At 39.9% G+C, this 12,365-nt stretch overlaps 1 protein-coding gene across 5 annotated transcripts in view; it reads left to right on the top strand.

The window, feature by feature from the left end:
* LOC118936517 (uncharacterized) overlaps positions 1–12,365 on the top strand; it is a 32,056-nt gene that overhangs the window by 6,688 nt on the left and 13,003 nt on the right. For 4 of the 5 annotated variants that reach the window (XM_036939895.2, XM_036939897.2, XM_090195221.1 and 1 more), the window contains exon 7: positions 151–831. The exons of the other annotated variant lie outside the window; for it this stretch is intronic. In XM_036939895.2, the coding sequence (XP_036795790.2) occupies positions 151–259 (109 nt within the window). In that variant the 3' untranslated portion in view covers positions 260–831. Of the gene's footprint in view, positions 1–150; positions 832–12,365 lie in introns of those variants that run through there. 5 annotated transcript variants of the gene reach the window in all.

Genomic DNA, 12,365 nt, shown 5'->3' with positions numbered 1-12,365 from the left:
CTATCCTTCTCTCTTCTCCTTTTCTCTCCCTCTTTTCTTTCCTCCCTCCATCTCTATCTCTCCCTCCTTCATCCCTCTGTCCCTCCCTCTGTCCGTCCGTCCGTTCCTCCCTCCATCTCTATCTCTCCCTCCTTCATCCCTCTCTTTCAGTCGGGTAGTGATGGCTACCCATCGGGAGCTAGAGTCTCTTCGCCGTGGCAACAAGACCGCGAGGCCTCCCCCACGCCGCGTCTTCCCCCCACGACGCTCTGAGATCTAGAATGCCTCCCAAATAGCACCCTATTCCCTATATAGTGCCCTACTTTTGACCTGGGCCCATAGACACTATATAGGGAATAAGGCTCTGGTCAACAGTGGTACACTATATAGGGAATAAGGTGCCATTTGGGACCTACAGCGAACCATCATCCCAACGCCCCCAAAGGCTCATGGGTAATAGTCTTCACATAGCGGAGGCTCACTTGAAAGTTAATTTGTATTTATGTTTTGACTTGAATACTCAAGATCAGTTTGAGAACAATGACCCAAAGTATCAACCCAGATGAGAACTGAATGTTTGTTTAGTTATATGGACACAACGTTATAATAATGAAGACGGTCTATAAATCAAATCAAGTTTGTCTGTGTATATAGGGCAGCAGCCTCTAACGTGCAGTTGAATTGGCATAAAAAAGCTACCACCCGGTTTAAGGGTATAACTTAAGGGTTATTTTCTTCTCCTCTGCCTTTCCTAATGCTGAGGACATCAGTTTGGAACAGTATGTAGTTACTGTGTTTTGTAGAATGTGTTATAAAATGAACGATCACTAAGGTGAATCTTTGGTTATTGTACATCTCCTCATCTCAGTCGTGTCTCTATGAAACATGTGGCTTTAATAACTAACCAGTCTAAAGATTCCCAGCATAAAGATCACCTTTACCACTAAGACCTAAAGTCCACCTGTAGACAATGCCCTATATAGTGCACTACTTCAGACCACAGCCCTATATAGTGCACTACTTTAGACCACAGCCCTATATAGTGCACTACTTTAGACCAAAGCCCTATATAGTGCACTACTTCAGACCACAGCCCTATATAGTGCACTACTTTAGACCACAGCCCTATATAGTGCACTACTTTAGACCACAGTCCTATATAGTGCACTACTTTAGACCACAGCCCTATATAGTGCACTACTTTAGACCACAGTCCTATATAGTGCACTACTTCAAACCACAGTCCTATATAGTGCACTACTTTAGACCACAGTCCTATATAGTGCACTACTTTAGACCAGAGCCCTATATAGTGCACTACTTCAGACCACAGCCCTATATAGTGCACTACTTTAGACCACAGCCCTATATAGTGCACTACTTTAGACCACAGCCCTATATAGTGCACTACTTTAGACCACAGCCCTATATAGTGCACTACTTCAGACCACAGCCCTATATAGTGCACTACTTTAGACCACAGCCCTATATAGTGCACTACTTTAGACCACAGCCCTATATAGTGCACTACTTTAGACCACAGCCCTATATAGTGCACTACTTTAGACCACAGCCCTATATAGTGCACTACTTCAGACCACAGCCCTATATAGTGCACTACTTTAGACCACAGCCCTATATAGTGCACTACTTTAGACCACAGCCCTATATAGTTTTGGGGCGGCAGGGTAGCCTAGTGGTTAGAGCGTTGGACTAGTAACCGGAAGGTTGCGAGTTCAAACCCCCGAGCTGACAAGGTACAAATCTGTCGTTCTGCCCCTGAACAGGCAGTTAACCCACTGTTCCCAGGCCGTCATTGAAAATAAGAATTTGTTCTTAACTGACTTGCCTGGTTAAATAAAGGTAAAATAAAAATAAAAAAAATAAATAAATAGTGCACTACTTTAGACCACAGTCCTATATAGTGCACTACTTTAGACCACAGTCCTATATAGTGCACTACTTCAGACCACAGCCCTATATAGTGCACTACTTCAGACCACAGTCCTATATAGTGCACTACTTCAGACCACAACCCTATATAGTGCACTACTTCAGACCACAGCCCTATATAGTGCACTACTTTAGACCACAGTCCTATATAGTGCACTACTTTAGACCACAGTCCTATATAGTGCACTACTTCAGACCACAGCCCTATATAGTGCACTACTTTAGACCACAGTCCTATATAGTGCACTACTTTAGACCACAGTCCTATATAGTGCACTACTTTAAACCACAGTCCTATATAGTGCACTACTTTAGACCACAGCCCTATATAGTGCACTACTTTAGACCACAGTCCTATATAGTGCACTACTTTAGACCACAGGCCTATATAGTGCACTACTTTAGACCACAGCCCTATATAGTGCACTACTTTAGACCACAGCCCTATATAGTGCACTACTTTAGACCACAATCCTATATAGTGCACTACTTTAGACCACAGTCCTATATAGTGCACTACTTTAGACCACAGCCCTATATAGTGCACTACTTTAGACCACAGCCCTATATAGTGCACTACTTTAGACCACAACCCTATATAGCGCACTACTTTAGACCAAAGCCCTATATAGTGCACTACTTCAGACCACAGTCCTATATAGTGCACTACTTTAGACCACAGGCCTATATAGTGCACTACTTTTGACCACAGTCCTATATAGTGCACTACTTTAGACCACAGGCCTATATAGTGCACTACTTTAGACCACAGTCCTATATAGTGCACTACTTTAGACCACAGCCCTATATAGTGCACTACTTTAGACCACAGTCCTATATAGTGCACTACTTTAGACCACAGCCCTATATAGTGCACTACTTTAGACCACAGTCCTATATAGTGCACTACTTCAGACCACAGCCCTATATAGTGCACTACTTTAGACCACAGTCCTATATAGTGCACTACTTTAGACCACAGTCCTATATAGTGCACTACTTTAGACCACAGCCCTATATGGTGCACTACTTTAGACCACAGCCCTATATGGTGCACTACTTTAGACCACAGCCCTATATAGTGCACTACTTTAGACCGCAGCCCTATATAGTGCACTACTTTAGACCAGAGCCCTATATAGTGCACTACTTTAGACCACAGTCCTATATAGTGCACTACTTTAGACCACAGGCCTATATAGTGCACTACTTTAGACCACAGTCCTATATAGTGCACTACTTCATACCACCAATAAAATAAATAGTAGCATAGTAAAATAACAGGAGGCTGTGGGTACCGATATAGAGTCAATGTGCGGGGGTACAGGTTAGTTGAGGTCATTTGTTGGTGTAGGTAGGGGTAAAGGGGAACAACAGTTCTGTTTTTTCCTCCCCAAAGTAGCAGGGAGAAACGTGGCTAAACGTCTAATTCTCTAATGAGAGAGAATTACGTTGTTAATGTTGTATATGACTGTTGTAGCTGGAAACGGCTGATTTTTTATGGAATATCTACAGAGGCGTACAGAGGCCCATTATCAGCAACCATCACTCCTGTGTTCCAATGGCACAACATTACAACATTAACCATGCCTACACTGTATTTACGAGCACTGGTGTTATTTTAATGGACAAAAGGACATTTCTAAGTGACCCCAAACTTTTGAACGGTTTTGGTTGGCCAACATGTGTTTTATGACTGCATATCACCGGGAAGGGTTTTGGTTGGCCAACATATGTTTTATGATTGCATATCACCGGCAAGGGTTTTAGTTGGCCAACATATGTTTTATGACTGCATATCACCGGCAAGGGTTTTGGTTGGCCAACATGTGTTTTATGACTGCATATCACCGGCAAGGGTTTTAGTTGGCCAACATATGTTTTATGACTGCATATCACCGGCAAGGGTTTTGGTTGGCCAACATATGTTTTATGATTGCATATCACCGGCAAGGGTTTTGGTTGGCCAACATATGTTTTATGATTGCATATCACCGGCAAGGGTTTTGGTTGGCCAACATATGTTTTATGATTGCAAATCACCGGCAAGGGTTTTGGTTGGCCAACATATGTTTTATGATTGCATATCACCGGCAAGGGTTTTGGTTGGCCAACATATGTTTTATGATTGCATATCACCGGCAAGGGTTTTGGTTGGCCAACATATGTTTTATGATTGCATATCACCGGCAAGGGTTTTGGTTGGCCAACATATGTTTTATGACTGCATATCACCGGCAAGGGTTTTGGTCGGCCAACATATGTTTTATGACTGCAATGAGCGCAACAATACTCACAAAAATTACGTGAAATCAAGCTTATTAAACAGTATTGCCATTGATTAAAAAATAAATATATATTCACATATATGTATATAAATGTTCCCTGGCAGAGAGCCCAAAGAGGACCATTACTTGGAGTAAATCCTGAACGGTTTCAAAATGCCTACCTGTTGAATATCCTCGTCTGCAGCCAAGAAAGATATTATAGAGCATTGGTTAAATGCGGACATTCATACTACGGAAGAGTGTAGTGGTAGACTGAAAGAACTGTATTTAATGGAAAAGATCACCCATAACATAAAACTACAGACAGATTTAGTCTACTTGAAAAGGATTGGAACCGCTCGTTGTAAATAATATTGTGTAGACAGGACTCAGTCTCAAAGCAACCAAACATATGATAATTGTATATATATATGATGTTATTGTTTAATAATTATGACTTTAGTTTCTTAGTACTAAAGTTATCTTGTTTATTGTATAGCCTATTTGCTGGTATCTCAGACGACCAGAACCTTCATAATAATCATCACACTTACGTCACAGACAATAATTCTACGAGTTGACTGAACGGACACCTAGCAGGATACTGAAACTCAGTCCGCAATGGTCGGGAATGCGTTTTAGGGCTGGACACAAAGCAGGATACTGACATGTCTGCTCAGAAAAATCAACAACAGTATATATAGCAATACAAACACCATTTATTAAACGGGATTAAATAAATACAACATTACGGTATATTCATAACGTTCAACAATGCAGAAATATATATATATAGGCTATGGTGTTTAAAATTGTGTTTTCTCACGAATTAAGCCACAAAACAACGCACGAAATCTGCTGAAATGCATTATGTACATGCACGAATTGAATGTGAGATTGTGTTGTCAAATTGGCCTGAACCGGTTTTGAGTGACCATTTACAATTGATTTACAATCAATTTACAGAATAATAGCAAACCACTCAAGTCAATTGGGCACACATCAATTCACGGGAGACGGCCAGGGTTGGGTCGCTAACCTTGATTTACAGAATAATGATGATTAATGGCCCATTTCAGGATCCGAGACTCATATTGTCATTGGGGCCTAAACAACAATGGTTTGAGGATTGTCCATCTGTGGAGCATTCTAGAAGGACTGGGCTGATCCAGAAAGCTGGTTGTGTGTCTTGTGCTGCCCTACTTAGTTTGTTCATTTGGGAGTAAAAGATTACATGTTGACAACATTGAAACGGTGTCTGTTTCTTTACATCAGTGTTTCCCAACTCCAGTCCCCCAACAGCACATATTGTTGTTGAAGCCCCGGACAAACTCAGCTGATTCAACTAACTGAGGGCTTGATGATTATCTGCCACCACATCATAGTCTACAAAACTAGTCAGCCTGTTCCAAACGACTTCTAAGCTAAATATCCACTCCTAAATCCTCTTACAATAGCCCGCATACAGTATGTTAGAGACGCTAAAGGAAGTCGCCAACACAACAGCCTGAACAGTCTCTTCAGCGCGTCTCTAGCTCCGGTCCCACCCATCTCGCAACAACAAGTATCCTCAGGCCTGGGGTAGTGTACCAACGGCCTGGACCAGAAATGTAAATGCTAAAATATACTTAGGTATCAAAAGTAAAGCAAACCAGGTGGCACCTTTTTGTTGTTCTTTATTAATTCACAGAAAGCCAGGAACACACTACAAGCATGTCGCTACAGTCGCATTAACATCTGCTACCCATTTGTATGTGACAAATAAAATTTGATTTGACACTCCAATACTCAGACATCATTTACAAACGAAGCATGTGTTTAGTGAGTCGGCCAGATCAGATGCAGTAGGGATGTTCTCTTGATAAGTGTGTGAATTACACAATTGTCGTGTCCCGATGAGCATAAAACATCTGAATAATAGTTTTGGGTATCGGGGAAAATGTACGGAGTAAAAAGTACATCATTTTCTTTAGGAATGTAGTGAAGTAAAAGTAATAACCGTCATTTAATTAGGGATGTCAATTAAGAACAAATTCGTATTTACAATGACGGCCAAACCCGGACGACGCTGTGCGATACCCTGTCTGTAGTGACGCCTCAAACACTGAGTTGCAGTGCCTTTAGACCGCTGCGCCATTATGATGCCCAAGTAAAGGACAGATACCCCAAAAACTACTTAAGAAGTAATTTCAAGTACTTCACTAAAGTACCTTACACCAATGGTGGACAATTGTGCTTGGTGGCGGCTTGGGCCCCGGTGACCCCGCAGAGAGGGCAAAGACTTAGCTGCAGGTACCGGCACATCATGTCCCCATCTTGGTTCTTGATGCTGTGGGACAGAAACACCGACTCAGGCTGCCCGTTGTATTTGCAGAAGCTGCAGAACTTGCGCTCGGGTGATGGCACCTCCTCCGGCGTGTTTCTCCCACTCTGGTACCAGGTGCGCTCGGGTGATGGCACCTCCTCCGGCGTGTTTCTCCCACTCTGGTACCAGGTGCGCTCGGGTGATGGCACCTCCTCCGGCGTGTTTCTCCCACTCTGGCCCCAGGTGCGCTCGGGTGATTGCACCTCCTCCGGCGTGTTTCTCCCACTCTGATACCAGGTGCGCTCGGGTGATGGCACCTCCTCCGGCGTGTTTCTCCCACTCCGGTCCCAGGTGCGCTCGGGTGATGGCACCTCCTCCGGCGTGTTTCTCCCACTCTGGTCCCAGGTGCGCTCGGGTGATGGCACCTCCTCCGGCGTGTTTCTCCCACTCTGGTCCCAGGTGCCAGCGGGGGATCTGGACGGTGCTGTAGGGGGCTCGGAACCCTTGGTGCTGCTCGGCGATAAAGGAGCGTCTTCATGCAAGAGGACGATTTCGGAATCCAGGGGTTCCATTTCGTGCCATAGGGGTGGTGTCGCCACGGGTGTTATCGGTGACAGCAAGGCTCGCGGCGGAAACTCCTCAAATTCCACCATGGTCGACCATATCCCGGAGTCATGACCCTCAATGGTTGACGGTTCTGGGGTGAACTTGCCTAACTGCATCTCACGCACTAGGTCAGCTAACTTCATGTAGTCACGCCACGGTTCGAAACTCTTGTTTTCGGACTCCATGTAAGGCGGTAGGTCTTGGAGTTGACAAATCATAGCGTTCATATTCCCACTTGTATTTTTTATAGCCCAACAGACTAGTGTCTGATAACGATCAGAATGTCCCAGAATAAAGAACGCTGGGTCTGAACTGACAACTCAACTGAAGGCAAATTTGACAACGTTCACCTTTTAACCTGTCCGTGTTTTGTTTACCAGCCAACCACATGGCGTTGTGCGGAGTCCGTGGAACTTGACAACAGCCAATCAAATGGTTTCAAACTGACAACTGCTGAATTGGTCATTTTAGAAGATCAACTATTTGGGATACAATTTTACACCTCAACAATATTAAAAACGTCAAATATAACTGTTTAATCTATTCTAGGGTCTAAATTGATAGGACTTCTAATTCTTAGTTATAGGAAGCTGTTTGATAATAGCCTATTTTAACAAGAAAATATCAGTAAAATAACCGTTAAAATTCAAAACTGCTTTTTTTATTTTTTAATATTATTTTATTTCATCTTTATTTAACCAGATTGGCCAGTTGAGAACAAGTTCTCATTTACAACTGTGACCTGGCCAAGATAAAGCAAAGCAGTGCGACACAAACAACAACACAGAGTTACACATGGAGTAAAACAAACATACAGTCAATAACACAATAGAAAAAAGTATATTTACAGTGAACTTCCTTGCTGTTTACTATGCTTCGACGTCCTTGCTGTTCACTACTGCCAAAACGATGTTATAACACATTGGAAATGACAAAGGAACAACAACTGAAACAGACAATATTATAAAACATACAATGGAAACGACATAAACAGGCATCCTACTGAAATGACCCGTCCAGGCAGGGACGGGGACGGGAGTTGGGGTAATCGGGGTTTGGAGAGAGGGATGGGGGACGGAGGGGAATACCGGGATCAGAAGAATGGGGAGATGGAGGAATTTAGTTACAGTCAAATAAATACACACGCAACAATCTACACAAAAGTCCTTCTGTTATCATATAAGATCAATGATTCCCTCAATCACCAATAACGATGTTCCCTTTGGGGATGATTAATAAAGTTACGTTGAAATCAATCGAATTGAAGAAAGATGACAAAGAAGGAAGGATTTAAACAGTTTAGTAACTAGGTCTGCGTGATAAATGACACCACATTCCCATCCAAAGTATCAACCCAGATGTGAACTGAAAGTATGTGAAGTTATATGGGCCCAACATTATAAATATAATGCAGGTCTGTATATCACATTGTGGGTGTAGCGAAATGCTTGTGTTCCTAGCTCCAACAGTGCAGTAGTATCTAACTATTCACAACAATACACACAAATCTAAAAGTATGAAATTATGAAAATATAAATATTAGGCATTGACTTACATACAGTAGAATATAATTTTAAATTTTATTAATCTAGGCAAGTCAGTTAAGAACCAATTCTTATTTTCAATGACGGCCTAGGAACAGTGGAACTGCCTTGTTCAGGGGCAGAAACGACAGATTTGTACCAGCTCTAACCACTAGGCTACGCTGTATAGTATATACATGAGATGAATAAAGCAGCATGAAAACATTATTAAAGTGATTCATGTTCCATTATTAAAGTGATTAATGTTCCATTATTAAAGTGATTCATGTTCCATTATTAAAGTGATTCATGTTCCATTATTAAAGTGATTAATGTTCCATTATTAAAGTGATTAATGTTCCATTATTAAAGTGATTCATGTTCCATTATTAAAGTGATTAATGTTCCATTATTAAAGTGATTAACGTTCCATTATTAAAGTGATTCATGTTCCATTATTAAAGTGATTAATGTTCCATTATTAAAGTGATTAATGTTCCATTATTAAAGTGATTAGTGTTCCATTATTAAAGTGATTAGTGTTCCATTATTAAAGTGATTAGTGTTCCATTATTAAAGTGATTCATGTTCCATTATTAAAGTGATTAATGTTCCATTATTAAAGTGATTAATGTTCCATTATTAAAGTGATTAGTGTTCCATTATTAAAGTGATTAATGTTCCATTATTAAAGTGATTCATGTTCCATTATTAAAGTGATTAATGTTCCATTATTAAAGTGATTAATGTTCCATTATTAAAGTGATTCATGTTCCATTATTAAAGTGATTAATGTTCCATTATTAAAGTGATTAATGTTCCATTATTAAAGTGACTAGAGTTCCATTATTAAAGTGATTCATGTTCCATTATTAAAGTGACTAATGTTCCATTATTAAAGTGACTAGAGTTCCATTATTAAAGTGATTCATGTTCCATTATTAAAGTGATTCATGTTCCATTATTAAAGCGATTAATGTTCCATTATTAAAGTGACTAGAGTTCCATTATTAAAGTGATTAATGTTCCATTATTAAAGTGACTAGAGTTCCATTATTAAAGTGATTAATGTTCCATTATTAAAGTGACTAGAGTTCCATTATTAAAGTGATTAATGTTCCATTATTAAAGTGACTAGAGTTCCATTATTAAAGCGATTAATGTTCCATTATTAAAGTGACTAGTGTTCCATTATTAAAGTGATTCATGTTCCATTATTAAAGTGATTCATGTTCCATTATTAAAGTGATTCATGTTCCATTATTAAAGTGATTCATGTTCCATTATTAAAGTGATTCATGTTCCATTATTAAAGTGACTAGAGTTCCATTATTAAAGTGATTCATGTTCCATTATTAAAGCGATTAATGTTCCATTATTAAAGTGACTAGTGTTCCATTATTAAAGTGATTCATGTTCCATTATTAAAGTGATTCATGTTCCATTATTAAAGTGATTCATGTTCCATTATTAAAGTGACTAGAGTTCCATTATTAAAGTGATTCAGGTTCCATTATTAAAGTGACTAGAGTTCCATTATTAAAGTGACTAGAGTTCCATTATTAAAGTGATTAATGTTCCATTAATAAAGTGACTAGAGTTCCATTATTAAAGTGATTCAGGTTCCATTATTAAAGTGACTAGAGTTCCATTATTAAAGTGATTCATGTTCCATTATTAAAGTGATTCATGTTCCATTATTAAAGTGACTAGAGTTCCATTATTAAAGTGATTCATGTTCCATTATTAAAGTGACTAGAGTTCCATTATTAAAGTGATTAATGTTCCATTATTAAAGTGATTCATGTTCCATTATTAAAGTGATTCATGTTCCATTATTAAAGTGATTCATGTTCCATTATTAAAGTGATTCATGTTCCATTATTAAAGTGACTAGAGTTCCATTATTAAAGTGATTCATGTTCCATTATTAAAGCGATTAATGTTCCATTATTAAAGTGACTAGTGTTCCATTATTAAAGTGATTCATGTTCCATTATTAAAGTGATTCATGTTCCATTATTAAAGTGATTCATGTTCCATTATTAAAGTGACTACTGTTCCATTATTAAAGTGATTCATGTTCCATTATTAAAGTGACTAGAGTTCCATTATTAAAGTGATTCAGGTTCCATTATTAAAGTGACTAGAGTTCCATTATTAAAGTGACTAGAGTTCCATTATTAAAGTGATTAATGTTCCATTAATAAAGTGACTAGAGTTCCATTATTAAAGTGATTCATGTTCCATTATTAAAGTGATTCATGTTCCATTATTAAAGTGACTAGAGTTCCATTATTAAAGTGATTCATGTTCCATTATTAAAGTGACTAGAGTTCCATTATTACAGTGATTAATGTTCCATTATTAAAGTGATTCATGTTCCATTATTAAAGTGATTCATGTTCCATTATTAAAGTGATTCATGTTCCATTATTAAAGTGATTCATGTTCCATTATTAAAGTGATTCATGTTCCATTATTAAAGTGGCCAGTGATTCCATGTCTGTGTATATAGTGCAGCAGCCTCTAACGTGCAGTTGAATTGGCATAAAAAAGCTACCACCCGGTTTAAGGGTATAACTTAAGGGTTATTTTCTTCTCCTCTGCCTTTCCTAATGCTGAGGACATCAGTTTGGAACAGTATGTAGTTACTATGTTTTGTAGAATGTGTTATAAAATAAATGATCACTAAGGTGAATCTTTGGTTATTGTACATCTCCTCATCTCAGTCGTGTCTCTATGAAACATGTGGCTTTAATAACTAACCAGTCTAAAGATTCCCAGCATAAAGATCACCTTTACCACTAAGACCTAAAGTCCACCTGTAGACAATGCCCTATATAGTGCACTACTTTAGACCACAGCCCTATATAGTGCACTACTTTAGACCACAGGCCTATATAGTGCACTACTTTAGACCACAACCCTATATAGTGCACTACTTTTCACCACAGCCCTATGGCCCCTGATCAAAAGTAGGGCACTATTTATGAAATACAATGCCATTTGGGACACAAACATGATGTGCAGACAGGGACCTCCGCTTTGAGGATAACACAGTGCCACCAACGTGGCCGCTAACAAGGACTGTGTGCTCTCCTCCTCCGTGGCCGACTTGAGTAAGACATCTAAGCATGTTAACCCTCGACAAGCTAGCTGGAGTGTTTATGGACATATTCAATCTCTCCCTATCCCAGTCTGCTGTTCCCACTTGTTTCAAGTTGTCCACCATTGCTCCTGTACTCAAGAAAGCAAAGGTAACTGAACTAAATGACTATCGGCCCATAGCACTCACTTTGCTTTGAAAGGCTAGTTAAGGATCATATCACCTCTACCTTACCTGACACCCTAGACCCACTTCATTTTGCATACCACCCCAATAGATCCACAGACGATGCAATCGCCAATCACACTGCACACTGCCCTCTCCCATCTGGACAAGAGAAATACCTATGTAAAAATGCTGTTCATTGACTATAGCTCAGCATTCAACACCATAGTACCCTCCAAGCTCATCATTAAGCTCGTGGCCCTGTGTCTGAACCCCGCCCTGAGAGCATCCTGTCGGGCTGTATCACCACCTGATTAGGCAAGTGCACTTCCCTCAACCACAAGGACTCTCCAGAGGGTAGTGTTGTCTGCCCAACACATCACCAAGGGGCAAACTACCTGCCCTCCAGGACACCTACAGCACCCGATGTCACAGGAGGGCCATAAAGATCATCAAGG

Source organism: Oncorhynchus mykiss, chromosome 13 (assembly GCF_057628025.1).
Source record: "Oncorhynchus mykiss isolate SJ-2025 chromosome 13, ASM5762802v1, whole genome shotgun sequence".
NCBI classification, from domain to species: Eukaryota; Metazoa; Chordata; class Actinopteri; order Salmoniformes; family Salmonidae; genus Oncorhynchus; species Oncorhynchus mykiss.
Note: the sequence above shows the minus strand (reverse complement) of the source record. Positions and strands in the feature narration are given on the sequence as shown.